This window comes from Setaria italica, chromosome II, assembly GCF_000263155.2.
Source record: "Setaria italica strain Yugu1 chromosome II, Setaria_italica_v2.0, whole genome shotgun sequence".
Taxonomy (NCBI): Eukaryota; Viridiplantae; Streptophyta; class Magnoliopsida; order Poales; family Poaceae; genus Setaria; species Setaria italica.
The window spans coordinates 38,532,430-38,558,293 of record NC_028451.1 but is presented as its reverse complement, the minus strand read 5'-3'; the positions used below and the strand labels follow the sequence as shown (position 1 = coordinate 38,558,293).

Here is a 25,864-nt window from a genome sequence, read left to right as displayed (position 1 = left end):
ATTTTTTTAGCTGTAGAGAAGCGTACGTTTTTACTTATTTTTTTTTAGCTGTAGAGAAAAGATAGGGACAGACACAAACATTTCCTCGCCGTTCCTCGGTGCTACTTGTGCTGGCCGCAGCTGCAGCTGCAGCAGCCAACAGCACTAGCATGCAGCGAGCTCGCTGCAGCTTCTACAGTGACCCACAGCTGGCACGAACTTGTAACTTCTTTTTTAATGAGAACTTTCTATCCACATAATGTAGTAATTTCTTTTGCATGTACGTAGTCCTTATTAGTAGCATGAACCGCAATGCCACCTCATATCGCCTTTTATCTCTACCTACCGATACTTGGTGTAGCCACTAGCAGGAGCGGACATACGTAGAGGCGAGTGAGGGTACGGGCCGCCACTCACGTTTATATTTTCATTGGACATAGATCTGGTTTATTGAAATTATAAAGGCTCATACACTAACAGGCCGCCGCTCATTTTTCGAGCTAGGTCCGCCCCTGGCCACTAGCATCCATGCCACAACAGCTTTTGTTTATTTTATCACTATAGCTTGACTAATGCGGAACTACCTATTTGTTCTATTAAAAATATATAATATGAAAAATATTATGCTATGTTATTGCCCTATTAACATTAATTTCCCCACCTCTTGTACCTCAAACCTCATATTACTTTGCACAACCTAGACACTTGCCGTTTGTCTAGTCTCCTGAGTGGGGCGAGCAAGAATCATCACTGGTATCATGTAAGGCTGCTTCACAATTTGTATTGTTTTCTAAAGAAACAATGCTTCACATCCATCCGATTTTTTCGATTCTCGTAGAAAACTAGAAATTGTGCTAGTGGGAGTGTGGGACCATGGCCTTGCTCGCTGCAGTAATCGTCATCAACAAAGTCAAACAAGTCAAGTACGTATGACAACATTGTTTAAAGAACAACAGTACTGCTCACGCATACGAGCGTACACACATGCGCCCCCCCCAAAAAAAAATCTAATCTTGCACCTAGTAGTACTACTACTTATGTGTGGACTACAGAAGAGTGACTGCAGATCTTCCCACGAAAAACAATGATGCGAAAGTACCATACGTACGTATGAATCATGACACCGACTTTAGATGGAGTATTTGCGAAGGCTCTCGTAGATCTGTAAAATCAAATTTTGTTTTGGGCTAGCGGACTAGGCCTGCAGCCAGTGGGCCTAAAGGGTAAGACAGGCGGCCTTATAAAACCACTCGACCGTCCGCCTATTAGTAACTTGGGCTCTGATCTGAGCCCAAAACTCGACGCTGCGATCTGGAAGCTTGCGCCCATTAGCGATTGTTTGTTCCCATTTCCACATTAAAAAATAATGTTCCACCTAGAAAACTATCCAAATATACGGTATAGTTTCGAAGATCTCGTGATATAATTGGAATTTGATTTGGATATCTAGTTTGAAAACTACAGATTTATGCGTTTCAATCATCTCTTGCCGAGCTTCTGGTTTGCTCGCACACGCTGTCGGTGGAGCACCCCCATCAAGTCTCATTCTACAATTATGTTGCGGTTGACTCCGATCAATTTCATATTCGATTGACTAATAAAACGCAACAGTTTTTGAAGTCAGTAACTTGCTTCCGTAAATTAGCGGACGCAGAAAATTGCCCTCGAGGTCACATTGTTCAGTCATCAGCATTTGCAGTAAGATTGCAAGTAGTAAACCTATTGCTTTCATGGTTGCAGTGAACAAGTCAAAATAACAGATGAGTCACACCAGACGAGCAGATAAATAAACGAACTTTGTTATTCATTCAAGTGTTTGACCAAAGGAAATTAGAATAGGATGCAGTCCACTTCTATTACAAGGAGAGCCTTATGGCAAAGAAAGCAGGAAAACACACGCTTCCTGAAGTGCCAAGCTGAAGAAGCGAACAAAAGAATCAGCTGTTATTTTGGTGTGTTAAAAATTGAATTGGAAATCAGCATCATATTAAACTTGAATCGAATCGAATCGAATTCCTGATTAACTTAGTTGCCAGACAGGAGCTTCCCAGGAGAACAAGCCCATCTCCTTCGCGGCGTCGCCACCTCAAGCCTGCCTGTTGTGAGTAGGAAAAGTGAAGAAAACCAAAACGAATCAGAAGTTGTTCACTGTCTGTGTGATGTCCTGGAAGATCCTCAGCCTCTTGCCGATCTTCTCCTTCACCACTGGGCTCGTGCCGCAGCTCGCCGGCAGCTTGCCATGGCCGTTCCCTTCGGTGGCTGCTGGTTCGTCGTCGAGCACCGGGGCTAGGACAGCCGCGACGAGAGCCTCGTCGAATGCGCTGTGGTCGGGCAGTTCCGGCCATCTGTCCTCAGCCGAGAGCGACTTCCTCCTGCCGCTGTTCTCGTCGGTGCTCTGCTCCTTGTCCACCACTGCTCCTGCCTTGTCCATGCAATTGCCGGACCGTGTCCTCTTCAGGTTGCCCAAGGGATCATGGACGGGAGTTGGCTTCTGCTGCGGCTGCTGCTGCACTGTGTTCTGGGGCTTCGTCGCAAGTGGCGGCATCCGCAGAGAGTAGAAGGGCTGCGCGTCAACATTGAGCATGTTCGCCTGGAGCGCCGCCAGCTTCTTGCTCACGCAGGCGTTCTCATCGGCGAAGTGGTCGCGCCGCGCCGGGGCCGGGGCCGGGACAGGTGCCGGAGCTGAAGGTGGCAGCAAGTGGTCGATGCACGGCTGCGGCTGCCAGATACTTGACGACGATCCCAGCAGCAGCGCGTCGAAGAGCCAGCTCGTGTCGAGCTGATCGGCGCGCGGGCGGCCGACGAGCTTGGCCTCGAGGTCCCGCAGCATCTCCTGCGCGCGCTCGTAGGCCTTGAGGTGCGAGTCGGCGCCGCGCAGGCCGTCGACCGCCGCGGGGCGCACCTGCTTGAGCACGTCCTTGGCCTCAAGCACGCGGCCCTGCTTCATGAGGCAGATGCCCAGGTTGCACATCTTGTTGTTGTCCGGCCCGATGAGCAGCGCCCGCCGGTACGCCCCCTCCGCCTCCGTGTAGTTCTCCTTCTGCATCAGAGCCCATCCCAGGTTACCCTGCACAATACCAATGGCAGGATTGATCAGCGAACAGAGATTGAGCAGATATGAGCTGCAGATATGAATTGAAGCTTTAATCTGCAAGAAGCTACAAGAAATGCAGGCACTTACGAGGAGCCTGGTGGCTTCTTGCTCGAGGGTGACCTGGAACTTGCGGCCCTGCGACCTCGCCGTCTTGGTGCGCTTGCCGTTGAAGGCATGGCCCTGGTGGATCAGCTGCAGCTTGTGCTTGAGCAGCGAGATCTGGTCGTCCAGTCGCCCGCATCTCTGCGTATCGCAACAACAGCAAGAACGCACTCAAATTCAGTACAATCTCAGATGCACCAATCGAATTCGAATACATACAAGGTTTAAATTGATCGATGCTTGGGAGGCGAAGGAGGACGCGAACCTTGTAGAGGTCGAGGAGGATGTTGTCGAGCGACTCCTGCGCCTGGTCGGAGCATCGGCTGCGCAGCGACTTGATGGCCTCAATGGCCTCCTCGGCGCGGTTCTGCTGCTTCATCACGATGGCCATGTCCTTGAGCGCGCTGTCCACGCGGTCGCCGGCGTTGATTGCCGACCAGAACAGCGCGATCGCCTTCTCCGGATCCTTATCCACTAGCTGCATCATCGATGCCGGGCACGGCAAAATCCAATCAGATCGAACCCAATCGTCCGCACAACGCCATCAGCCGAAATAAGCGCACGATTGCATACCTGGACGCGCTTGGCGCGCACGTAGGGCGTGTCGCCGACGGGCACCTTGTGCGCGACGTGGAAGGAGTCGGAGTGGGTCCGGACCATGCCCGCCGCTGCCGCCGGCTTGATGGGCGAGCAGGGCGCCGACTTGGTCGGCCGGAGGAGCCCCACGGCGGCGGCGTTCCACGGCTCCTGCTGCATCTGCTGCATCATCGTGGCCTCGATCTCTCCTCCTCCTCCTCAGTCCTCCCTTGTGAAACGAGACGATCCAAGAACGGAGCTGAGCAAGAGAGAGGAGGGGAAAGCGCTCCGGTGGCAGTAGGCTGGTAGCGGGGCATTGGATTCCGCAGGAGATATATGAATCGGTTTGAGGGGGTCCGACCGTTGGAGGAGCTAGCCGTTTGGGGGAACTAGCCGTTGGGAATTGCTGGGCCTCACCTCCTTCAGTTCTGACTATAGCTGTCACGGCCCACTGATCCTTCCTGGGCCTGGTCAAGCCAAGTGGGCCGAGGCGTTCATTGAGTCGTGCGTTCGCGTGTCTCGTTTCGTCGTCGCCGGCTGATCCCGTGTCGTCGACGCCGTCCTCCCCGTGCGCTCCGCTCACCGTCGCAGCTGGAGCTGGGTTCGACCGTCGCGGCCGCGTTTTACGGTGAAATTCCTGAATGTGTGGAGCGGAAGGTGCGGATGTGTGTCACTAGTCGCTGTTTCCTCTGTCACGTGGCGGCGCGGGCGGCCGTGGCAGTTGGACGCCGGGTGTTCGATGAAATGCCGGAGTGATGCTGGACGAAAAGCTTTGGGTTTAGGGCGATGCGTTCATCTTCTTCATCGATAACCGATACGAAGCAGCGTTGTATTGGTGCCGGACGGAAGGGACTGGTCAGGCGATCTGTCCAGAATTGGGACGGGAGCCATTGGCAAAAGGGGCACCGACACACCCAGCGTTGTAAGTGGTTCAGATCAGAATCTCGGTGATGCCTACATGGCTACCTACATCTCTCGTTCCATTAGAGGCGTGTAGTTCTTATGCTGCTTTCCTGTATATTGTTAACTTGTCAAGTTGGATGAAGTGCGGTTGTCTTTGCAAGGTGTGCAATTGTGCATTATTTACATTGTTTTACTCTCTCTTAATTGATAGAATATGCTAGTGTCATAATCTGTTAGCACAGTGTACAGTGGCTTTCATCATGCTCTACTGTAGCAATTCATAACATGAGATTATCACTGGTCTGCACAAACGTTTTATCTGTGTGAACCAAATTTCTGAGCAAGTTGCATGAATTGTGGTTGTCTTGCAGCTGTACTATACATGACTCTCTAATATATATGATAACTCTAATATGATTCTTAATAACCCAGATAACTTATGGCCATAACCTACAATCATGTTTGCATTTAGTGGTATACAGTATACTACACTTCGGTAATACCACTATACCTTCATTAAACATTGCACTAAATTGTAAGAAAAATAAAAATCACCTTTTATTTTTAGAGTTTTATTTACTTAACTTACCCAAGACTGCTATCTGATATAAAGGCTCTTGTGACTCGATCACTTGATATTACCATCACCTCTGACCCCCAGGATCGCTACTGCTGTACCTCAGAGAAGTTCAAGAGATATGCCTTGCACGGAAATTTCTTGCACCAGGAAGATATTTCAGGTTTACTAAAGCCTTTTCAGAGGCAATGCTACCAGTATCGAGATCGTATGGATGCCAGTTCGAAGGGATTGATCACTCTTTCCTGTCCAAAATCAGTACAGGGGTGGTTCGTAAAAGGCACCAACATTATGGCGTTCAGTTCACAGTATTGTAAGTGGTCCAAATTCAAATCCCAGTGATGCTTACATCTCTCATTCCATTAGATATGTAGTTCTTATGCTACTTTCCTGTATGCTGTGACATTATGGGTGCAGATTCTTTGCGTTTCTGGATGATTAACAATAATTTTGTTGAGGATGAATAGTGGTTTGGGTCCATAGTCATTTTTCATTACTCTCAATGTCCCTCTAGTACTGCTACGCAAACCTTATGCAGTTATGCTTCCATACAGGGACGGAGGTAATGGGGGAACCAGGGTGCCATGGCTCCTCCCATGCCTATGCAATTTTACTAATTAGCTCTTTAGGTCTCTAAGTAAACAAAGATGAAAACCATTATTTAGCACCCTTTATTATTTGCATTAGCTCTTTGGCCCCCCTCAAGAAAATTTCTGGCTTTTCGTCCCTGTGAACACCCATTTGTAAACTGGTAGGGTGCTGGTCTAGTGGTAGTTAAAAGAGGGACACTTACAGGCAAATAGGTGATATGTGCAATTGGTATTAGATTGCCAAGGGAACAAGGGATCAGCCTAATTGTAGATAAATTTGGATGTTGGCTTGTTGGGTATCTCATTTTTTGTTTGCTGTGATCTTTTAAGTTGATGGAGTTGTAAAACTTGATCCTCTTCAGCAGACCAAATAACACCAGAGCCAAACGTTGGGTATTCCAGTTTTTGTTAGCTGTGATCTATTAAGTTGATGGAGTTGTAAAACTTGATCCTCTTCAGCAGACCAAATAACACCACAACCAAACTAGTCAGTAACTCAGTATCAGCCGAGGGTGGTGTATTTACAGAAATTACAAACCCCTGGTACTAAACTAGATATGTCAAGGCACTGCTTTTAGTTTTATTTGAAGGTGATTCTGTACAAGATAAGTTGAGGGGTACATGGTGGAACCTTAATTGTTTCTTTCTTTACAGAAATCCACTGATTCAAACAGAATCAAAGGAGCATTGAAAGCATTTTATGTCATCTTTTGGTGGATCCACTGGAAAAAGGAACTCATCGGACATGGTAAGCATGCTAGCCTGTTGGATGTAAGCACCAGATTCTAAACTTGTTTTTTATCTGGTGCCTATATAGAATTTGTGCATAAAGTGCTTCTAATATTGCAATGAAATGTTTAGTGAACAAAAGCAACATATGTTTTGACATGAGTCTAGGATGATAATTAATATAACCAACTGTTGAAGCATAAAAAGATTATCACCTTCACACAAAAAAATTAGGCCTTTTTAAGATAAACAAAATAAATTTTTGAATTTTGATTTTCAAGAAAAACAAAAAAACGTGTTGGAGTGCCAATTCTTAAGAGCAGCACCATTTCATTCACGGGTTCAAGTTTCTGCGGTGCTTATCTCTTTATGTCTTCATTTCAATGACAAAGTATTATGTCTGTACTGACTTCTGATTGAGCTCTGATTTGGAATTATGCTCATATAAGTCTAGGACATAGGTTTCTTTCTCTTTTTTTTTACCTCATGCTTTTCATATCTATTTGAAGACAGTCAAAGTCTCTGGTTGTCAGGCAGTGTACTAGTGTTGAAGGTTTTCTAGTCAATTTCCTAATGAAGACTGGAACAATGCCTGTTGAAGCTGGAATATCACGAATTCAATGATTTTGAGGCTAAACATAAATCTTGACAGTAAGTTTGTAAAGTAAAACTTCCAGACCTGGTTCTTGTATTTCAGTATGCTTTTATGTACTTTACTGCGTATGCAAGAGTAGGACTTGGTAAAATTTGAAATCCATGGCTAGAAAATGGAAACTGCTAGCTAATGGATTCGCGTTGAAGTCATGGAGACTATCACCACACCTAACCCGATAATAGCCAATCGGCCATAAGAATGCGAGGACTGGTAGGTAGAGAGAAGATTAAGGGTGTGAAAGGATGATGCCTGCAGAAAGTTTGGAGCTTTATGCAGGCCTATAAGGGGCATGTAGGCTGGGGAAACAACGAGGGAGTTAGGACACAGGAGTTATGGATAAGTGCCATTTGTGCTTGTGCCGTGTGGTGGGGATGGCAAATTTGCCCATGAGTCCCTTGAATAGACGACAGCAAAAGAGCTCCTTGACCTACCTCTCTCCTTACCTTCTTTCTCCTTCCCCCTAACCCAAAACAGCCCAGCTTGCACTAGGAGGCTTGCACCACAAGTGTGTGGCTAAGAAGTGGAAGGTAGAACTAATGCACATAACCGACACCACATCTCAACTACAAACCATTTCCCTACCTTCCTCTTGCCTGACTCCATGCTTTCTAGAACCAGTGCCTACCATTTAACTACTAAAAGTTATTATGCTAGTGCGTTTTGTTCAGTGATTGCACTCCTTTTGCTAGTCAGGGTGGTTATTAGGGTACAACCGAAGTGGTTTACTAGATATAATTAAGTGCACCAAAGAGGGAGCTATTAAATATGTATAAAATCAGCCGGTAACAAACTGACAGGACTAGCTCGATTTATAGCTTGTTGCTGTCTAGAAATAAAAATCAAGACTAGTTACTCATAGCTAATTAGCTGTGTGACAAAGCAGTTTGGCGTCTAACACACCGACTCACAATTGTTGCCTGCACTTTGTTGAAATGCTTTGTTTCAAATAAAACCTCTTGTCATATAGATGTTCCATAAACTTGTACTGCCAAATGATATAAACTGTTCATCTATCTGTTATGAAATTTATGAAATGCTCAATTTTTCATTGATTTTTGCCAGAATAAATCCATATCTATAGACCATATGTATCAAATCAGTAAGAAATCTCAGCTATAAAATCAAGTCGGCCTGCCCATCTGCTAAAAAGAACAAAATTTAGAGTTAGATCTGGAGCTATGGTCACTCAATGGCAACAAGAAAGATATAAGGGAGAGACACCAGAAACATAAACAGTGCATATGGAGGACCATTATGGAGTGTGGTGTCCCAATCATTCTGGCCCCAACCAAAACTAATGGTTAGGGATATTTCCTCCTTGCTCCCAACCAACTATGGTCCATAGTTTGGTAACCATCTGGAAACGAATATATTAGGTAGACAAATATAATGTAAGCCCATCTGGATTTTGTCACAGATATGTAAGTTCCTCCTAACAAGTAACAATTAATGGTCCACCTCACGAACTCATAATTTCATCTGCTTCCCATCTTCCGCACAATGCAATGCCCACAGCCATTAGTAATGCAGAATATATCCTAATTTTGTAGATAATTCAAACCTTGATAAATTCAGTATTCGTATTAATAGCTGATGAGCAATAGAATACACACATGTTAAATAATTGGAAGAGGTCCTAATCATAGTTGATGTATTATTAAGGATCACAGATAAGGTTTAATTATTGCCATGTTGATTTGTCCATATAAATACGATATCCACACGATCTGCCTTGTTGCGGAAAGATAAACGATACAGATGCTGGAGTAATGCGTTTGGTGAATTTTTAATCTATGGTTGACCAAACTGATGAACTAACCTATATGATAGTACTATAAAACAAATGTTCCACACGGAAGTAGGTTGATCAGCGTGTGACAATATCTATGATTCTGGAAACAAAATTATTCTAGCCAAAATAAACTAAACAATACGGTGGGTGGCCAATAACATTCATTTAGGCAGTGCCAGATGCCAATTCCGATCGACTCTATTTTATTCAGGAATAAACAATGAAAATGTCCATGATTAGGGCTTCCTTAGTTTTGGACCTTGTCCCTTTTTTTAGTGCAGGTATCAGCATATGGGTTTCTGGGTACACCAAAAACATTTGCCTTGTTCAACAAAGAGGTGTCAAGATGAGTAGAGCTAGTGAGATCAGGCTGTAGAATCATTTTCATGTCGACATAATCGTGCCCGAGGATAAAAATACCTGCATGGACTCCATGATCAAACTGCACTGAATCTGGTATTACGGTTCACTTTGACAAAGGGGTGAGCCAGATGACACCCCCCATGCGTGTAATTCTCATGTTTACCTCCTGTGCAGGGCATCTGTGTTTCACGGGGTGGGGGCCCTTGGCAAATCGGCATCAGCAACAGGGAAAGGGAGATGAACCTAATCCATCCATCGCCCTAACCATATCAGCAACAGGTTTGCGTCAGGGGTGGTGGTGGCGGCGGTGCGGTTTGTTAGCTGTTAAAACCCCCGCGCGTCCATCCATCTTGCTGGAGAGGAGGTAGGCATCGGCACCCGTCCGTTCCGTCCGTCCATCCATCCATCCATCCATCCATCAGCACCGCACCAGGCCACCACCACGAGCCCCCACACACGGTTGGCGCGCGCGTCGCTTGCCTCACTTTACACCTACCTGCCTGCCCGAGGTTCCGTTCCACGGCCGTGGCGCGGTGTCCGGCCTCCGGCCGGCGCCCCCGTGGCCTCTTGCTTTGGTGATGAAACTGGTAGTAAACCAGTGGCAGTGATGAGGTCATTGGCCTGGGGAAGAGGAAAGCCTACCGGTCCGGCCTAACCTTTTTCCCACCAACTCAGCCTCTCTAGAAGACCTTCCCCGATCCAGTCAAGTGCCTATAAAATCCAGGCCCCCTCTGCACCCACCCTTGGCTCTCGCAGCACCGTAGCAGCAGCAGCAGCAGCAACAACCTCCACTGCCGCAGCCCACCGAGAGGGGAGGGGAAGAAAGCGGCGGCAAAAGCACCGGGAAAAGCAGCAAGCAACATCGGCGGCCTGGTTTGGTTTTGGTTTTGGTTTTGGTACGGTTTTCCTCTGGCCGCCATGGGGAGGTCGCCGTGCTGCGAGAAGGCGCACACCAACAAGGGCGCGTGGACGAAGGAAGAGGACGACCGGCTCGTCGCGTACATCAAGGCGCACGGCGAGGGGTGCTGGCGCTCGCTGCCCAAGGCCGCCGGCCTGCTCCGCTGCGGCAAGAGCTGCCGCCTACGGTGGATCAACTACCTCCGGCCCGACCTCAAGCGCGGCAACTTCACGGAGGAGGAGGACGAGCTCATCATCAAGCTCCACAGCCTCCTCGGCAACAAGTACGTCGCGGCATCCCTCTCCCATGCCTCGTCACACATACCCTCGCGGCATTTACACCATTTCCTGACCTGTTCTCTGCTATGTCTCTGTTCGCGTACAGATGGTCCCTGATCGCCGGGAGGCTGCCGGGAAGGACGGACAACGAGATCAAGAACTACTGGAACACGCACATCCGGAGGAAGCTGCTGAGCCGGGGGATCGACCCGGTGACCCACCGGCCGATCAACGAGCACGCGTCCAACATAACCATATCGTTCGAGGCGGCGGCGGCGGCGGCCACTGCACGTGAGGAGAAGGGCGCCGTGTTCCGGCTGGAGGAGCCGAAGGCCGCGGCGATCGGCCGCGACCAGAACGCCGCCGACTGGGGCCAGGGCAAGCCGCTCAAGTGCCCCGACCTGAACCTGGACCTCTGCATCAGCCCCCCGTGCCAGGAGCCCATGATGAAGCCGGTGAAGCGGGAGGCCGGGCTCTGCTTCAGCTGCAGCCTGGGGCTCCCCAAGAGCGCGGACTGCAAGTGCAGCAACTTCCTGGGGCTCCGGACCGCCATGCTCGACTTCAGAAGCCTCGAGATGAAATGAAATGAAATGAGTTGGTTTTTGTCACCCTCGATATTTGGTTAGCTCGTAGGTGCAAATAGTAGCCGAGTGAAAAGAGAGATAAGAAGAAAGAAAGTGAAGATTTGTGCCCAGGATCTTCCCTGCTCTCTTTGTTGCTCCGTTTTGTCTCTCTGCTGTAATTACCATCACCCCTCAACTGATCATATCATGGGCAATAATATCTGCTGCTAGCGTAGGTCTCTGTAACTTGACAACCCCGTCTCCAGGAGACTAGCAGGTTCAGCGCCCCCGTGCGCCCGTGTGGGTGTGGTCTCAAAGGCACTGCCGCTGGACCATGTGTTGAGGCGTGTGTGTGAGCCAGATCTTACGTTTACCAAACCACTAAAACCGGCATGTGACCGTCGCCTAATCCTGCAGTCTCGATAAAGCGCCTCGTGAAGTTAGACCACGCCTTTCTTTCTTTCTTTCTTTCTTTTTTTTTGCCTTCCAATCTGACCCTGCTTTACACACGCGACACACACAGGCACACAGCACCAGAAAGATAGGCCATACGTGTTTGCCTCTTTTCTACCGGTGTGGTATTAGCAGCAATACACTGCTCCTGTTCGTCATGCCCACACCACAAAGAGAAAAAGCGACGGCCCGGCTCTTCTTTAATCCCCGTTGCTGCGCTGCTTCTTATCCTCGCCGATCAAAAAGGGGGTTTGGTTTTTACCACTGTTGGTAATGGAGGAGTAACCAAAACCGAGCGTAGAAGGCAGGCCGCCCGGGCGTGAGGTCATGCACGCAGGGGGGGCACCGGGAAACCATTTGTTTATGGGGTTTGTTAGGTAGGAGGAGGAGGAAGCCGCACCTTTCCTGAGCCCGCCCGGCGACGCGATGCGATGGGGGCGGCAGGGCCCTGGCGTGGCCTGCGGAAAAGGCAGCGGGGTTTGGACGGACCCCCCGCGCAACTTGCCCCGTGCGCCGCTGTGGCCTCCGGCATCATGAATGCCATCGGCGGCGGGCGGCGCTGGCAGCGGTGGCTCGGTTGGGTTGGGTTGGTTTCGTTGGTTTCCGGGAATGGACGAACAGGCGGGCGATGCTGAGCCGAGATGACCTTGTGGTCTGCTGTTTTCTCGCGCGAGATTGCGGTGGGCAACGCGGCTCCGCCGGCCGCCGGCTGTTGCTTCTGCTGCTCGTGCTAGCTCGGTGCGCGTGGCGTCTGACGGCAAAAGCGCCCGGTGACGTCTGCTGCGCACAACGGCATCGTCCCGGAGACGAAAGTATACGCTGGTTTCCGGAAACACGCACCACGTACGTCCACAGAAAATAGCAGCCATGGGGAGTCTGGAAGATGGAAACTCTCTATAATTATACGGCCGCCGCCGGCGGCTATAAAACAAGGTACTGCTGCTGATGATATAATAAAAAATTAGCTTCTCGCCTGTGATGATCTAAGCTCGCGTAAGATCGGTTAAAACTTGCGGCTGGGTCGTTACAGAGAAGAGCCACTGCTGATGAGGCTAATGCTTTGGTATGCCGAGTTGAAAAGATTATCACTACCGCCTCACTGGTTTTGATGTTTCTAGCCTGCCTCACGTATCGATTAGCGGTTTGGAAGCGTGTACCAAGCTCCAAACGCCGACCTATGATCGATGATCCCCGTACATGGACGGATAAAATTTCCCCGGGTTGCCATTCTAAAACATTTACTGTCGCCATGTTTAGTTACCGCACCAGTTAGTTTACTGAGCGGTGATGTAAAGCGACGCTATATGTTTTGGCAGGTTCTAACTGTGAGTTTCCACTGACGATCGATCACACGTCACGGTCCGAACTGATTAAAAAAGATATCGAGTTACCTTGGTAACAAAAAGAAGAAGTGGGGAGGGATTTATTTGTATCTCCCCCACCTTATCTATCGTCGCTACTCGCTAGCATCTAATCGCTGTCATCACTTTCCACCGAAAGCAAACCGCCAATGCCTATCCAACATAACACACCCGCTAGTTTATGGGGGTTACTGTGGCCGCCTTCTTGTTCTCTTGCAGGTTACAGCTGCTGCTACCTGCCAAGCAAAGATTAAACAACCCGACTAATTCTGAAAAGCACATATGCACGCCAGTTCCTAATGCAAGTTTTGCTTTTTTTTTTCCTCTCTCTTTCTTACATTTAATTTCTTTCCTTTTTCTTCTCTTTCCCAAAAGGAATGAAAGTTTTGCTATTGATGTGTGTCTCAGGGGAAAAAGAAATACAAATATGGCTCAAAGCAAGATGCAAACATGCCAATCTTGGCGAAAAGAAAATCTGGGCAACCACGGAGAGAGACAGCGGCGCGACGATTGGCTGGCTCAGGACAGTACTTCCATGCAACAAGTGCCAACGCTGTCAGAGCTCAGAGCAAGCTTTCACAAGACGGGCGCAGCAGCAGCAGCTGCAGTCGGCGCACAGCGTATCATGGCGCTGTGGACCGGACGTACGGGGAGGATCTCCCCGATCGGGTTGAATGCACGGGCGGGAGCGGCGCACGGCAGGGGTAGGTGGCCAATCCCCATTTATTAACTGCCGACATGGATGCATCCTCCTGTCCTGGCCGCTCGCTAGCTCTACTGCTGCTGGATGATCCGCCGTTCTACTGCTGCTAGATAATCAATTGATTATCCTGGTCGAGCTGTTAGGCTGGGGACAGGCTCTTATGGGGTTTGATTAGTTTAGTCCCCCATTAAACAAGGACTTGTGCTGGGCTGGGACCCCTCGCTTGTCAGGCAGGGTTGGGTTGATGGAAGTACCAATTCGGCAGCTCCCCACCATCATTGAGTTGATGGGGTTACTGTATAACGGTAAGCTGTTCATGAGCTCCACTAGTGATGAGGAAAAGGTAACTTGTGAAAAATCTTAGAGCGATTTCCTTTTAAAAGGCCTTGATATAGTCTTGCACAAAAATCTCCCCTAAAAGTAAAAGTAGGATTGCACAAATTAAACCATGGGGCCATTGCAATTCCTACCTTATGTGCGGTTATATGAATATGATTATATATATTTCTGGTGCTTATATAGAGCAAAATGGTGTTAGATTAATAGACGGAGAACTGCTACAAATTAAAATGTTCGCGGTTTTTGCTCTCAGCTCGTGTACTCGTGTACTCCACCAGAATTCATTTCTGGTCAATATCACTATTAATTATCACCCATCAAATCATAAACTTGTAAAAGGCCTTGATAGTCTTGCAAAAAAACCTCTCCTAAAAACAAAAGTAGTATTGCACAAACCAGTTTATGAGGATCAATATGTAGGCCATTTCAATTCCAACCGTGATACATAAAACTATGTATGAAGAGTCAAGACATAACATATATTTAGATGCATAGCAAAATCGATGTATATTAAAGTTACTTGTGATTTGAAAAGGATAGAATATATGGTCTTTTGTAATGCCTTTGAGTAATGGTGATGTATTAATAGATGAAACTACTACAAATTAAAATGGTCGTAGTTTTTTCACTCAGCCAGAATTCATTTCTGGTCAATATTAATTATCAGCCATCAAAACATAATCCTACGAGCATAGCGTACGTGGCGGAGCCAGCGGTCGAGGGGGGGCTCAACCCCCCCCCCCCCCCCCCCCCAAAAAAAAAAAATGGAGCCCCCATTAGTGCCCCCTCCATTTTTTAGGAGAAAGGAGGAAGAGGAAGAGGGAGGAAGAATAAGAGCCTCCCTAGTGATCATGGCTGGCTCCGCCACCTTGCAACAATGGATGAATATACTCGCTTCTTGAACTATACCAAGTTTTGAACAGTTGAAAAAATGAAGCGAAATTTTCATATAGATTAAGTATCACAGGATCTTGCATATAGATCAAGTTGAAAGTGATTGGCAAGTAGACCAATGCAACTAAAACATTTCACTATTTGCATTGAGTCTTAGTTTCTGTACTATGGATCATAACATTTCCCAGTTGTGCGGTTGGGTTTGTTTGATCAAAATCATGTAATTGTTATCCCTGTAGATACTAAATACAAGGAGTTGCTACACAAGTAGACGTGCACTCTACTCCTACAAAATTTGACTAATCTTTCAGGGACAGTACAATCCAAAATTCTTGTAAATTGTAAGTGCCTGAATAAGGAAGCGTGATTTCAGAAGGCATCGACTTGATCGGTCATTTTTTCTCTTAATTTCTTGCTGCATATATAGTCATTGGTGTTTACTGGACTCGAGCCACCTCCAAATAATGGCATCGGTCCTCCTTTTATAAGGTACCATTCTCCAGGATATATAGTACAGTGGTCATTATCTCCGAGTGCTAAGCATATCCAAATTAAACAGATTCTGTAGCATCCATACCCGCAACAATGTACTATCATGCAGATAAATAACAAACTAGTGTTCATACCCAAAAAAATAACAGTGCTCATACCAAACAAACAAAAACGATTGGAGGTTAGTACAAGGCGGTATATGGAGAAAAATGCAAGATAATGTACAAGCGACATGTCATTTTCTTGTGGCTACCTACCAATACATCACTCCGAGTCGTCAATTTTGGGCAAGTTCGGTAGGTAGCAGATCAAAGCAAACCCCACGTTGCCTAGCGCTCTTTTCCATCTCTTGCATTGGTCACTTCTTTGTTATCTCTTCCAGCAGTACTCTCAACTGAGCTATAAAATACGCGTACGCTCGCGTCACGGCATCCCTGGTAGTTGATCCGTGTGAAACTATTATACATGGATAGGTAAAAGAGAAAGATATAAAGATAGTACATATATACATAGCCGTCAGAGGTCGCTGTCATGACATACTAACGGTGGAATAATCAAGTGTTGATAACTTGATATCTGCCTTCGTGTCAAGTACTTGCTCGTGCACGTTGCTAATCGATAAACAAATGGTTTAACAGTACACGATCATCGATCTGAAGACTTTTTATTCCGTTTTCCTATACTAAACGTCCCTGTGATGTGTGCATGCATTGTATTTCGGTGGTTGAATAAATTCAATGGAACCAAATAATGCTGCGCCCCCGACCTGACCGACCTGTGAGCAAGTGTGCCGATGGTGACGGCAGGCCACCCTTGATTCCTCCTTTGGTAGGTACCAACAAAGCTTCCAACTGTTGGAGTACCATGCGGTTTTATTGCTGCGCTTGGTATTTGGTGTTTGTTGCGGCCGTTTCTTGGAGTTATTCTCCTCTCCTCTCCTGTCCATCGACTTTCAGCCTGTTCGCTTCAGCTTATTCAGCCGGCTTATCAGCCACCAAACAGTATTTTCCTCTCACAACAAATCAGCCGTTTCAGCTTTTCAGCCGGCTTATAAGCTGAAGCGAACAGGCCCTGTGTGAGCATGATTTGTTAAAATGTTCAGTCATGTGATTTAGGGTGCAAAACAATTAGCCAACCGGCGACGGGTAATCCAATCCATACGACAAGAGAAGTATTTTTTTACTATATGTAATGATGCGAACATCCAGCAAGAGAAGTATTTTTTTCCTATATGTAATGATGCGAACAACCGGCAATAATCTAGTAATCCAACCCGTACTATATCAAATATCTTTTTTTATGCCAACAGTCACCATCCAAGTCCCGCTTAATAGAAGCAATAATAATTTTATGCAGAGCAATAGTAAGTTTAGCAGAAACAATATGAAATGTTGGTTGTGACGGTACACCAACCAACCATGGTGAAGTGACCAAGCAAGGGTGCCGCTGCATTTAAAATGCGCAGGGTGGAGCCGTCCAATGGGGAAACGGATAGGGAGGTCGAATCGGATGAGGGGCCAGGGGCATCTGCCGCGGCCATGGACGCAGCTGTTTCAGAATTCAGAAAGCATAAAAGTCCAGGTCACATGGCCTTTCAATCTCGCTGTTTTTTTCTTCGTCGGAACAGGGAGAGGGACATTCTCACTGCTCTTTTGTCACAGGGCAGTACTGTTCCTGTCAGTGAGAGCTACGAGAGCTTGGCACTGTGGAGAAACCTGGATGCATGAACGGAGTCTGCAGGTGATGAGATCCTCTCCCTGGCGTGGAGACCGAGGGAGAAGATCGAGCTGTTCCGTTGCTTGCCAATCATTTCGGCCATCCATCACATTTTCATCACTTCACTCTCCCGGGTGGATCCCGGGGGCAGGGCCGGGTTCAGCCGGGCGTGCGTTGAATGCTCTGCTTCTTGGGACTTGGGATGCTGAAATCTTGCACACGTTCACACCGAGTTCGCGAGCATCTGTACCGTAACATCATCTTCAGATGAGATTATTCAGGGTGAAGTCGCACGCAGAGAGATATTTTCAGACAGGTGGTGGTAGAAAAAAAGTGCCTGTGTACGTGACTCTTCCAACAGCAACAAGTTTTTGGTACTGTACCGAGTGACAAGCGACCGGTGAAAGCCGACGGATCGCTTCGCCCGCGGTGAAGTTTTCCACGCATCGGACATTCAGGCCGGAGCCGGATCTCGACAGCCAATCGATCTCCAGCGATCAAGATTTTCCGGCCCCGTTCACTGTTCTTACCGTTCATCAGCAGGCCTATCCCCTCCGTACAACAGAAACAAGCAAAGCTGCCGTTACAATCCTGCGCCGATCACGATCGCTACGTGCTCTGGCGCTCTGCATTGCAGGAAGAGAAGTGACGCCGGTGGCGGGGCCAGGGCACCCGGCTCGTCGGAGAAATATCTTACCCTACTACCCCGTCTCGTCAGAGCAAAATTAAAGTATCTAGCGTCTGGCAGGGGGAAAAAGAGCTCGCAGGTGACGTGCGCTCGGCACCGGCTCGATCGTGCTCGCTTGGCAAAGCGCGAATGCCACTCACAAATATCTGGCCCGATGCCCACAGTCTCGGCAGCACCAAAGCCACCACGCGATACCCCACCACCTCTCTCGTTCAGTGCTGCGCGCGTTACCGGACCTCCCTGTCCCGGTCGGGAGCCGGAAGAACGCGATCGCGCGGCGTCAGCCACTCAAGCCTACGTGCGCTGCGCCCACGGCGCACCTCGTCGGCGCTAGTCGCCTTGCTCGCCACCCTTAGTCCCCTTTGTACATGGAACACGGCCGGCCGGGCCGGGGCCGACGGAAAAAGACTCGCCGCGCCCCGCGGGAGCGCGGGACCGAGAAGATCGCACCGAGCTTATCTTCTCGGTCTCGCTCCCTCTGGATCCCCAAACCGTCGTCGCACTCGCACGCACGGGCGCACGGCCCGTAAAGGCGCCCGAGGTCGCCCTAGTTTTCCCCCGTTCGTTTTCCTCTTCCGCGGTGGCAATGATTGGCGCGCGACACGGGCTTGAGTGCCCGACTGCGGCTGGGCTCGGCGGCTTTGCCTCGGTTGCTGCTGCTGCTCATGGAACGGAAGTCCCTTCCTTTTCATGCATAGATTTCCTGATCGCCTTATCAAGTATAGGACTGTAGGAGTAGTAGCTACTAGGACTAGGAGCTTGGTCGATCGAGCTTTTGACCACTGGGCGTGAGAGTGATCCGACGGATGAGCTTCCAGATTCCTCTCCCACATAATAACTGCTGCTGACTTTGTTTCACGTAGCATTCGCATGCCTACAGCCCGAGGTTACGAGACCGGCATGCGTGTCCAGCAGTGTGAGAATGAATAGAGGAGTATGGCCTGTGCCAGACTCAGTTGGCAAGTGTAACCACTAACCACCCATGATCGTATCGCTGTCGTGTCCAGGTAGGCGATGGCAACTGGATGAGGCCGCCTAGATTAGGTGGTTGGTACTTGGTACCGTCCGCAACTTTCCCTTTCCGTCCCTGTCCTGTTCCGGCGACGGCAGGGCCCGCGTGACATTGGAGCGAGGCCGATCGGGGCAGTGGTTGGTTGCCAGCATGGGGCCCCGTCTCTCGCCCAGGGAGCCTGCCTCCTCCGCCTCCTCCTCCTCCTCCTCCTCCTCCTCAGTCTTATCCGAAACCATGAGCTCCTCCCTTTTCCTGATTTGGCAAAACTGTCAATCACTTCGCTAAGCGCCAACGATTACCCTGAACAATTATAAAATTGGGAAAGGTTAGCACCCATTTGCACGAGGCACATATGATGGGGCACACCTCCTTCCCCACTGCCTCCAAGCCCCATGGGTTTGCTTTGCCCCTCTTGGTGTGGTCAACTCTAGTTGGCTCCGACGTGTGAAGATGAAGACTAGCTCTGAGGGTGATCGATCTCTCTTTTCAGATTGCTTTACCGGCTTATTGGCCAGGCTAAGAATGTTGCTGTGTGTGATGTCACAAATGGCAAAAAGGGCCGCCAGGGCATCCAATCGTTGCGGGTATTCGTTCATGCGTTTCTAGAAAGAAGCGGTGGCAGGGTTAAGTCGTGCATGGTGAGTAGGTGGTCATAGTGCAAGGAGGAGCCGGTGCCGGTCATGTCGATATGATAGTGGCGAGGCCCGAGTGCCCAGCGGACAGCTACGTCCCAACCTCGCCAAATGGTACAGTGCGAGCGTGGTATGTCGCTCCATTGCGCTGTGCACATGTGCTAATCCAGTCGCTAACAACCGATGCTTTCATGATTACAACTTTTCTAGAACGCAGGGGTGTCTCAAGCAAGAAATAGTTCAGTTGCTGCAGATTGAAGTTCCTACGTTCCGAATTGTTAAAGTATAAGTGAATTGACTATATTTTGCTATCAGCTTGATGATTACTGCATACAACTCAACTATTTCTCGTGAACACGCATTTTTCATCACCTGAGGAGATTAAAAGTTCAGAACATATAGCATATCCAGAGATGATCAGTCTCCCTGTTGATTCAGAGATTTGACAGCCGCTTGCTCCTCTTGGAGCTCTGAGCAACCAATAACTCGCTGCACACACCAAAGAGTTCCAGGTCTTCATCCGCTCATCGTGGACCGGAAGATGAGATGAGCAGGGTGACACTTGAAGCGTGTGCGCACAGCCCACGGAAACGAGGCTAGAAATATGCGTGCCGCAGCACATGGGTGACGCTCCCTGCTAGTGTTTGTGTGCACGCCTGGTGTACATAAACATGGGCGCCTACGTTCACGCCGTTTTTTTCTTTCTTTCTCGGAAGCAGTTAGCCGCTCGTGTATTGGGCACGTCACAGCCTCACAGGTTAGTGTTCTTCATCTTTTCAAAAAATAACAACTGGCCATATTTGACAGCAGAAACAAAATGGCAGCCGGTGATGCGCCTGACGTGCTCGATCAAGAAAGAGAGGTCCACCGCCTGACGAAGCACAGCAGTTCTGAATTCGTTGCTTCCTTCCTGCACCAGGACAGGTAGGGAAAGAGTCCGCAAATCCATTCTTGTTCTTTTTTCTGGAATCAACAACGATGAAAGATAAAAGAATAGTGCACATTTATCCCGTTTTTTGTTCGTGTTTCTGGAATCAACAATGATGTAAACCCGACAAGAATAGGGTGTCCTGACGTGTAGCAGAGCAACTGGTCAGTGATTTCTCTGCATCAGGTTTTGCTCGTGCTGTATGAGAGCAGCAAGAGACTACAGCTCGCAACTTGTTGATTGACACTTGGAAGGCAAATACGACAGGCAGAAAGCAGCAGCGTTATTGGTTAATAAAAAAATTGTCAGCCAACGTGACATTACCAAGAAAGCACCATCGTTATCATCTGAGATTACCATGAACCAAAATGACACACCCGGTACGACTAGAGAAACCATGGTATGTCAGCGTGTTTAAATATTTGCCAGATGCGTAAGGCTCAGCTGGATAAATCTGCTCTAATCCATGGAATCACAGCACCGCTGGTAAAGCACATATAAATAATGCCCAGCCCACAAGACACCAAGGCAAGATAATCCATTACTAAGGCCTGGCTGTTTTTTCTTCTTGTTTTCTTTCTATCTTCTTTCCTTTTCCTTAACCAATAAGCAACTGATGAACGATCTCCGTCTGCAATGATTTAAAATCCAGACCACAGCTCCACCGAAGTCATTACGAGCAACGGAATTTGGTGAACAAGGATTGAACTTTCAACTGTCCAGCGGATACAGTAGATGAAATTGAAGCATTCCGAGGAAGGCATGTGGATAAGCACATTGCACAGCATGCGACTCTACAGGCATAGAAGCATACAGTTTCACCTAACAATCTAGCGTTCCTCTAAAACAGTTAATATAGTGCATGGAATATGATAAAGACAAACAAAGTGTTGATTGAAGGTACAGCAGAAGCCAAGAATTAGGTGTCCTTCGGGGCACCCTTCTTTGCAGCCTCAGCTGCAGCCTTCTCTGCCTCAATCTCGGCAACATATTCATCAACCTCAGCCTCCTCAAGTTCACGGAGACCATCCTTCTTTGTCATCACTGCAACCTCGATGTTCTTCCCACCACTTTCAACAACCTAAAAGGATTATCAGTATATTAATAGTCACTAAACAAAAACTGAACTGAGAAGCTGAACAGAAGATTACGAGTCAAAACACAGCAACAAGAGAGCTAAGAACGCTAAGGGGAAAAAACCAAGCAGTTCCCTTTGGAGTTTGGGGTATCCATGTTTAAAAATAAAACTGGATACAAACAAGCAAGCTGCAGCAAAAAAACATCTAGGTGAAGAATATAGGGTTGAAAATAACCTATATTTTCTTGTCGAACGCTCAAAACAATGATGCTGAATTGCTGAATAACATAATCTACATATACTCATAGAACCCTTAATACAATGATGATGAATTGGATAACATCCTTGCACCAGGTACTGGCACTAGTATCATTACATTTCAAACCACAACTTCAAATGCATAAGAGTACTTGACTGATTACATTTATCAAGCTTCCTAAAATCTGAGGTAGTCATTCTCTTTGTTCCTATAGGATTGGAATCCTTCAAAAATCCTATAGTCTTGCTTTGTTCCCAAGGTGGCTCAATCTATTTCATTTATATGGTGTAAAACTAGGGACAATTGCATTGCCACTACTTTATACCCCTAACTGGAATTTGCCATTGCAAAACAAAAGGAACTGCAAATTTGCCATCCGTACCAACGGGTAACTCCTGCCGTTTACTACTACTATGCCATCCTGGCTAGAATAGTTGAAATTTTTGCACAAAAATTAACTTATATGAAAATCCTAGCTTTTCTGATCAAAGGTAGAACTTAAAGTGTAAACCTAATTAAGCAAGCTTTTAGCAGTCAAATAGAGCCGAGTAGTTCAACAAAATTCTTTCAGAAGACAGGGAGCTGGATTTGCTCACAGGGACAAGGTAGTGATTAGGGAGATGCTCGATAGCTACCCCAATAGCTTTCATTAACACCACTAAGTCATACCAATTGCTATATTTTTATTAAACATCATACTACTTAATTTGACAAAAGAGGGTTAAGAAGATAAACATAATCTGACACAAAATAAATCCAGTTTCCTTGATTCCACAATTGCCTTCCATACTTAGCAAACATCTAGGAGAAATACAAAGGATACTATGACCATCAGCACAAATGACTAATCTGGTACATCATTGTTCAGATCCTTCATATTTTGACCAAAGTTGTTTAGAGGATGTGCTACCGGATATGATTGTAGTTGTGTGTTAGGTTACCCTTCATATAACTCAATGAAAACATAATCTACCAGACAGACTACTCCAGTTTTTTAAAAGAATCTGACTCCAATAGCATATGAAATGACTGTGTAGAAAACCTGAAACAATGTCTTAGATTGACAATCAAGAGGTACCTCAAGCAACTCGTGCTTAATTAACAACTCAAATCAGGAAATCACAGATTTATTTTGATAACAAATTGCTCCTAGATCTGGCTATGATTGCCAGCACCAAGCATTACGAAGGAAGAATGACATCACCTGATAGGAGAGAACAAGGATGGAAATCGAGATAACATTTGGCATGAAAACTCAGTTGAGTCTCTCTAATCTTTGGTGGAAAAGTAGGACCATCACCATCGATTATTCCTGATCATGTTAACTGTGCTCTACAGGCTTTTTAAAAAAAATTGTGCTCTACAGTTGTCTTATTGCAGTCATCCTTAAGCAGGAAAGACTCAAAACAATGAATCAAGAAATTGGCATAACCTGGACTCTATCAGGTCTGTAGGCTGTTGTGTAGCAGAGAAAGTAAAGGCAGCATAGATAATATACCTCTAGAAGTGCACGGATGGCGAGCTTGATAGTCTCCTTGCCGGAGGTCTCCTTGTAGTTCTTCTCGAGGAATTCCCGCATGGAGTTCGAGTTCCTCCCCGTGGCGTTGGCCTTCCAGGCAGAAAAGGTACCGGATGGGTCGGTCTGGTACAGGGCCGGCTTGTCGGTGTAGGGGTCGAAGCCGACGATGAGGGTGGAGAGGCCGAAGGGGCGAACACCACCACTCTGTGTGTACTTCTGCTGCAGGCCGGCGATGTAGCGGGTGATGTACTCGACGGTGACGGGGTCCTCGACGGTGAGTCGGTGGCTCTGGCACTCGACCCTCGCGCGGTTGATGAGAACGCGCGCATCAGCCTTGAGCCCCGCGCACGCCAGCGCGATGTGGGTGTCCAGGCTAGCGATCTTGCGCACGGACCTGGGGAGGTAAAGAGATTCGGGCGGAGGGGATTGAGTTTGAGGGCGGGGGATCGTGAGATCTGGTGGGAGGACCGGCGGGGAGATAGGGAGGGAGGGCTATCTACCTGGAGTCCTGGAGCTTGGGGGTGGACTTCTTCTCGACGCCGAGGACGACTGTGTCGGTGCCGCGGACGCCGACGGCGGCGTTGCCCTTGCGGACGGCCTCGAGGGCGTACTCGACCTGAAAGAGGTGGCCGTCGGGGGAGAAGACGGTGATCGCGCGGTCGTAGCGGGCCATCGTGCTGGCGTCGCCGGCGGTTAGGGTTTGAGCTTGCTTCCCGGCCGGCGGTTAGGGTTTGAGCTTGCTTCCCGGCCGGCGGTGGTGGTCGTGCCTTTCTGGGTTCAGGACTCCAGGGGCGTCTGCGAAGAAGAGGGCTGTCTGTTACTAGTTGGGCTTCGTGTTGTTTCGGGTTTGTACCCTTCTGGTCCGGCTGATTTTGCCTCAGAGGCCCTATTTGATATCTCATCTTCGGCCGGGCCTATGAAAGGCCCATGAAAGGTACACCCTCTCGCTTCGAATCGACTTTACTATCATTTTTTTTTCATTATTAAAGCCTTTGACTCTTACCCTTCGTTTGTGTAAGGCTTTACTTATTCCCTGTTTGGATAGGGTGTTAACTTTTAATATTTCTTTTTATCATATTACCTCCCAAATACATGTGTTAAAAGGGATGTGTTAAAATTTAACACCCTCAATTTCATAAACACCTCAAGGGGTGTTAAAAGTTATTAAACTTGTTAAAAGTGATCCCCCTCTCCACTTTTTCCCACAATTGCCTCCTTTTCTCTCCTCCCTCTCCCTCCGCCGGCCATAAATGAGGGGACAATGGAGTCATTTCGCACCAAAGGTGTTAAAGTTTAACACACCATCCAAACACCCCAATATGTTAAACTTTAACATAGGGTATCCAAACAGATTTTAATCCAATACTTACAGTTTTGAAGGACATCACATCTCTTTTTGCAGCAGGGTCACTCTTCTCACCAAGGCAAAAAAATTATAATATGTTCACCATTACTTTTAATATAGAAAATTTATTTTACTCCCCCTCACCTATCCACACCTGTGACTGTATGTGGCATATGCGACAGTTTTCCGTTTGTCGCCCACGCCCTGCAAACTATTGTTTGTCGTTAGCTTGCATGCACGTGTTTTGATGTTCCCGGCTCATGTTGGTCCACGTAGCCGGCAACTGCTTCCCGGATCGTGTCACGTGCGCTTCGAGAAGGACTGTTGTAACGCTAGTCGTATGGACCCCCAACAGCGCTCGTGATCCATCTCTTCCGATGCATGCTCCCGATATTTTTTTTTCATTTTTTCGTGAGCGTTTTACTACGCTTTCTTCTTCACTCTTTAACGTGGGTTCTTTTCCCTTTCTATTTCTTTCCTTTCTAGTTTCTCTTTTCTAATCTCTATTATTCATTTAGTAGGATTAGGACTCTTTAGATTTTCCTATTTTTCCTTATAGGACTACAAAATATATAGGAGTAAAATGGACTTTTTCCTTTAATATATTCATGTGTCCCTTCTCACATGAACTACATGCTTATTCTTCATTATGCTTTGCATCTTAGTTGCATTGCTAGAATGCATAAAATTATCATGCTTCATATACTATTTTGTCACATTCTTTTAGAATTTTTACCATCAGGTTATTTGTTCTCTCCCCGAAACCATTGGTAACTAGATGGACTTTAGGTTATCTCAATCTTTTATTGATTTGGAAATGGCTATGCCATATCAACCGGTTTTATCTTTCTGTTGGCCTTCGTTGATTGTTTCAAGTTTGTCGCTAGCATTGTTAATCTATTGCCATTTTGTTTTAGACTTCGGTATCACTTGTTTTCAGTCATCCCACGATACTTTTGTCATACAAGAATAGTTTGATTCAACATAAGGTAGTGCCTCACTTATCTTGCTAACCCTTCGCTTTCACTATCTTACCAGAGCATCCATACATTCATTCTTTCATTGCGTACATGCAAGCATTGCATTGAATATGCTGAAGACACTATCATGTGGAAATGCCATAGAGCTGTAGCACCGAAGAACGACTACGCTGAAGTCTCTATTGAGCAGAGAAAATCATAAAGCCAACGCAAAATGCGTATGAATGGCAAAAAATACCAAGAGGCCCTAAATATTGTAATGCCAAGTGCGATTACATCTTTTGGAGCTCAAACAGCTAGAGAGGAAAAATGCCTACAGTGCATATGCATTATCCCTATGCCTGAATATATTACTCTTTTGCAGGC

The 25,864-nt window shown here is 47.4% G+C and overlaps 3 protein-coding genes across 3 annotated transcripts; 1 reads left to right on the top strand and 2 right to left on the bottom strand.

The window, feature by feature from the left end:
* Positions 1-1,762: 1,762 nt before the first annotated feature.
* Positions 1,763-4,052, bottom strand: LOC101780611 (protein POLLENLESS 3-LIKE 2). The gene is made up of 4 exons (XM_004957430.4): positions 3,749-4,052; positions 3,441-3,653; positions 3,161-3,316; positions 1,763-3,046 (listed from the first exon to the last, which is right to left on the bottom strand). The coding sequence occupies exons 1-4, from the start codon at positions 3,941-3,943 to the stop codon at positions 2,114-2,116; spliced, it is 1,497 nt and encodes a 498-aa protein (XP_004957487.1). The 5' UTR covers positions 3,944-4,052; the 3' UTR covers positions 1,763-2,113.
* A 5,856-nt stretch (positions 4,053-9,908) lies between these two features.
* Positions 9,909-11,353, top strand: LOC101781013 (myb-related protein Hv1). Its single transcript, XM_004957431.4, has 2 exons — positions 9,909-10,541; positions 10,643-11,353. Exons 1-2 carry the CDS (start codon positions 10,279-10,281, stop codon positions 11,118-11,120), a joined length of 741 nt encoding a protein of 246 aa, XP_004957488.1. The 5' UTR covers positions 9,909-10,278; the 3' UTR covers positions 11,121-11,353.
* Positions 11,354-20,997: 9,644 nt separating this feature from the next.
* Positions 20,998-24,002, bottom strand: LOC101780216 (proteasome subunit alpha type-7-B). Its single transcript, XM_004957429.4, has 3 exons — positions 23,674-24,002; positions 23,153-23,567; positions 20,998-21,398 (listed from the first exon to the last, which is right to left on the bottom strand). Exons 1-3 carry the CDS (start codon positions 23,844-23,846, stop codon positions 21,237-21,239), a joined length of 750 nt encoding a protein of 249 aa, XP_004957486.1. The 5' UTR covers positions 23,847-24,002; the 3' UTR covers positions 20,998-21,236.
* Positions 24,003-25,864: the final 1,862 nt, after the last annotated feature.

Coding starts and splice junctions, on each gene's coding strand:
- LOC101780216 (XM_004957429.4), bottom strand. CDS start 23,846: ATGGCCCGCTACGACCGCGCGATCACCGTCTTCTCCCCCGACGGCCAC. Junction 23,568..23,673: donor CCCAAGCTCCAGGACTCCAG/GTAGATAGCCCT, acceptor TTACCTCCCCAG/GTCCGTGCGCAAGATCGCTA. Junction 21,399..23,152: donor CCATCCGTGCACTTCTAGAG/GTATATTATCTA, acceptor TAATCCTTTTAG/GTTGTTGAAAGTGGTGGGAA.
- LOC101781013 (XM_004957431.4), top strand. CDS start 10,279: ATGGGGAGGTCGCCGTGCTGCGAGAAGGCGCACACCAACAAGGGCGCG. Junction 10,542..10,642: donor CACAGCCTCCTCGGCAACAA/GTACGTCGCGGC, acceptor GTTCGCGTACAG/ATGGTCCCTGATCGCCGGGA.
- LOC101780611 (XM_004957430.4), bottom strand. CDS start 3,943: ATGATGCAGCAGATGCAGCAGGAGCCGTGGAACGCCGCCGCCGTGGGG. Junction 3,654..3,748: donor TGCGCGCCAAGCGCGTCCAG/GTATGCAATCGT, acceptor TCGATGATGCAG/CTAGTGGATAAGGATCCGGA. Junction 3,317..3,440: donor TCCTCCTCGACCTCTACAAG/GTTCGCGTCCTC, acceptor TGCGATACGCAG/AGATGCGGGCGACTGGACGA.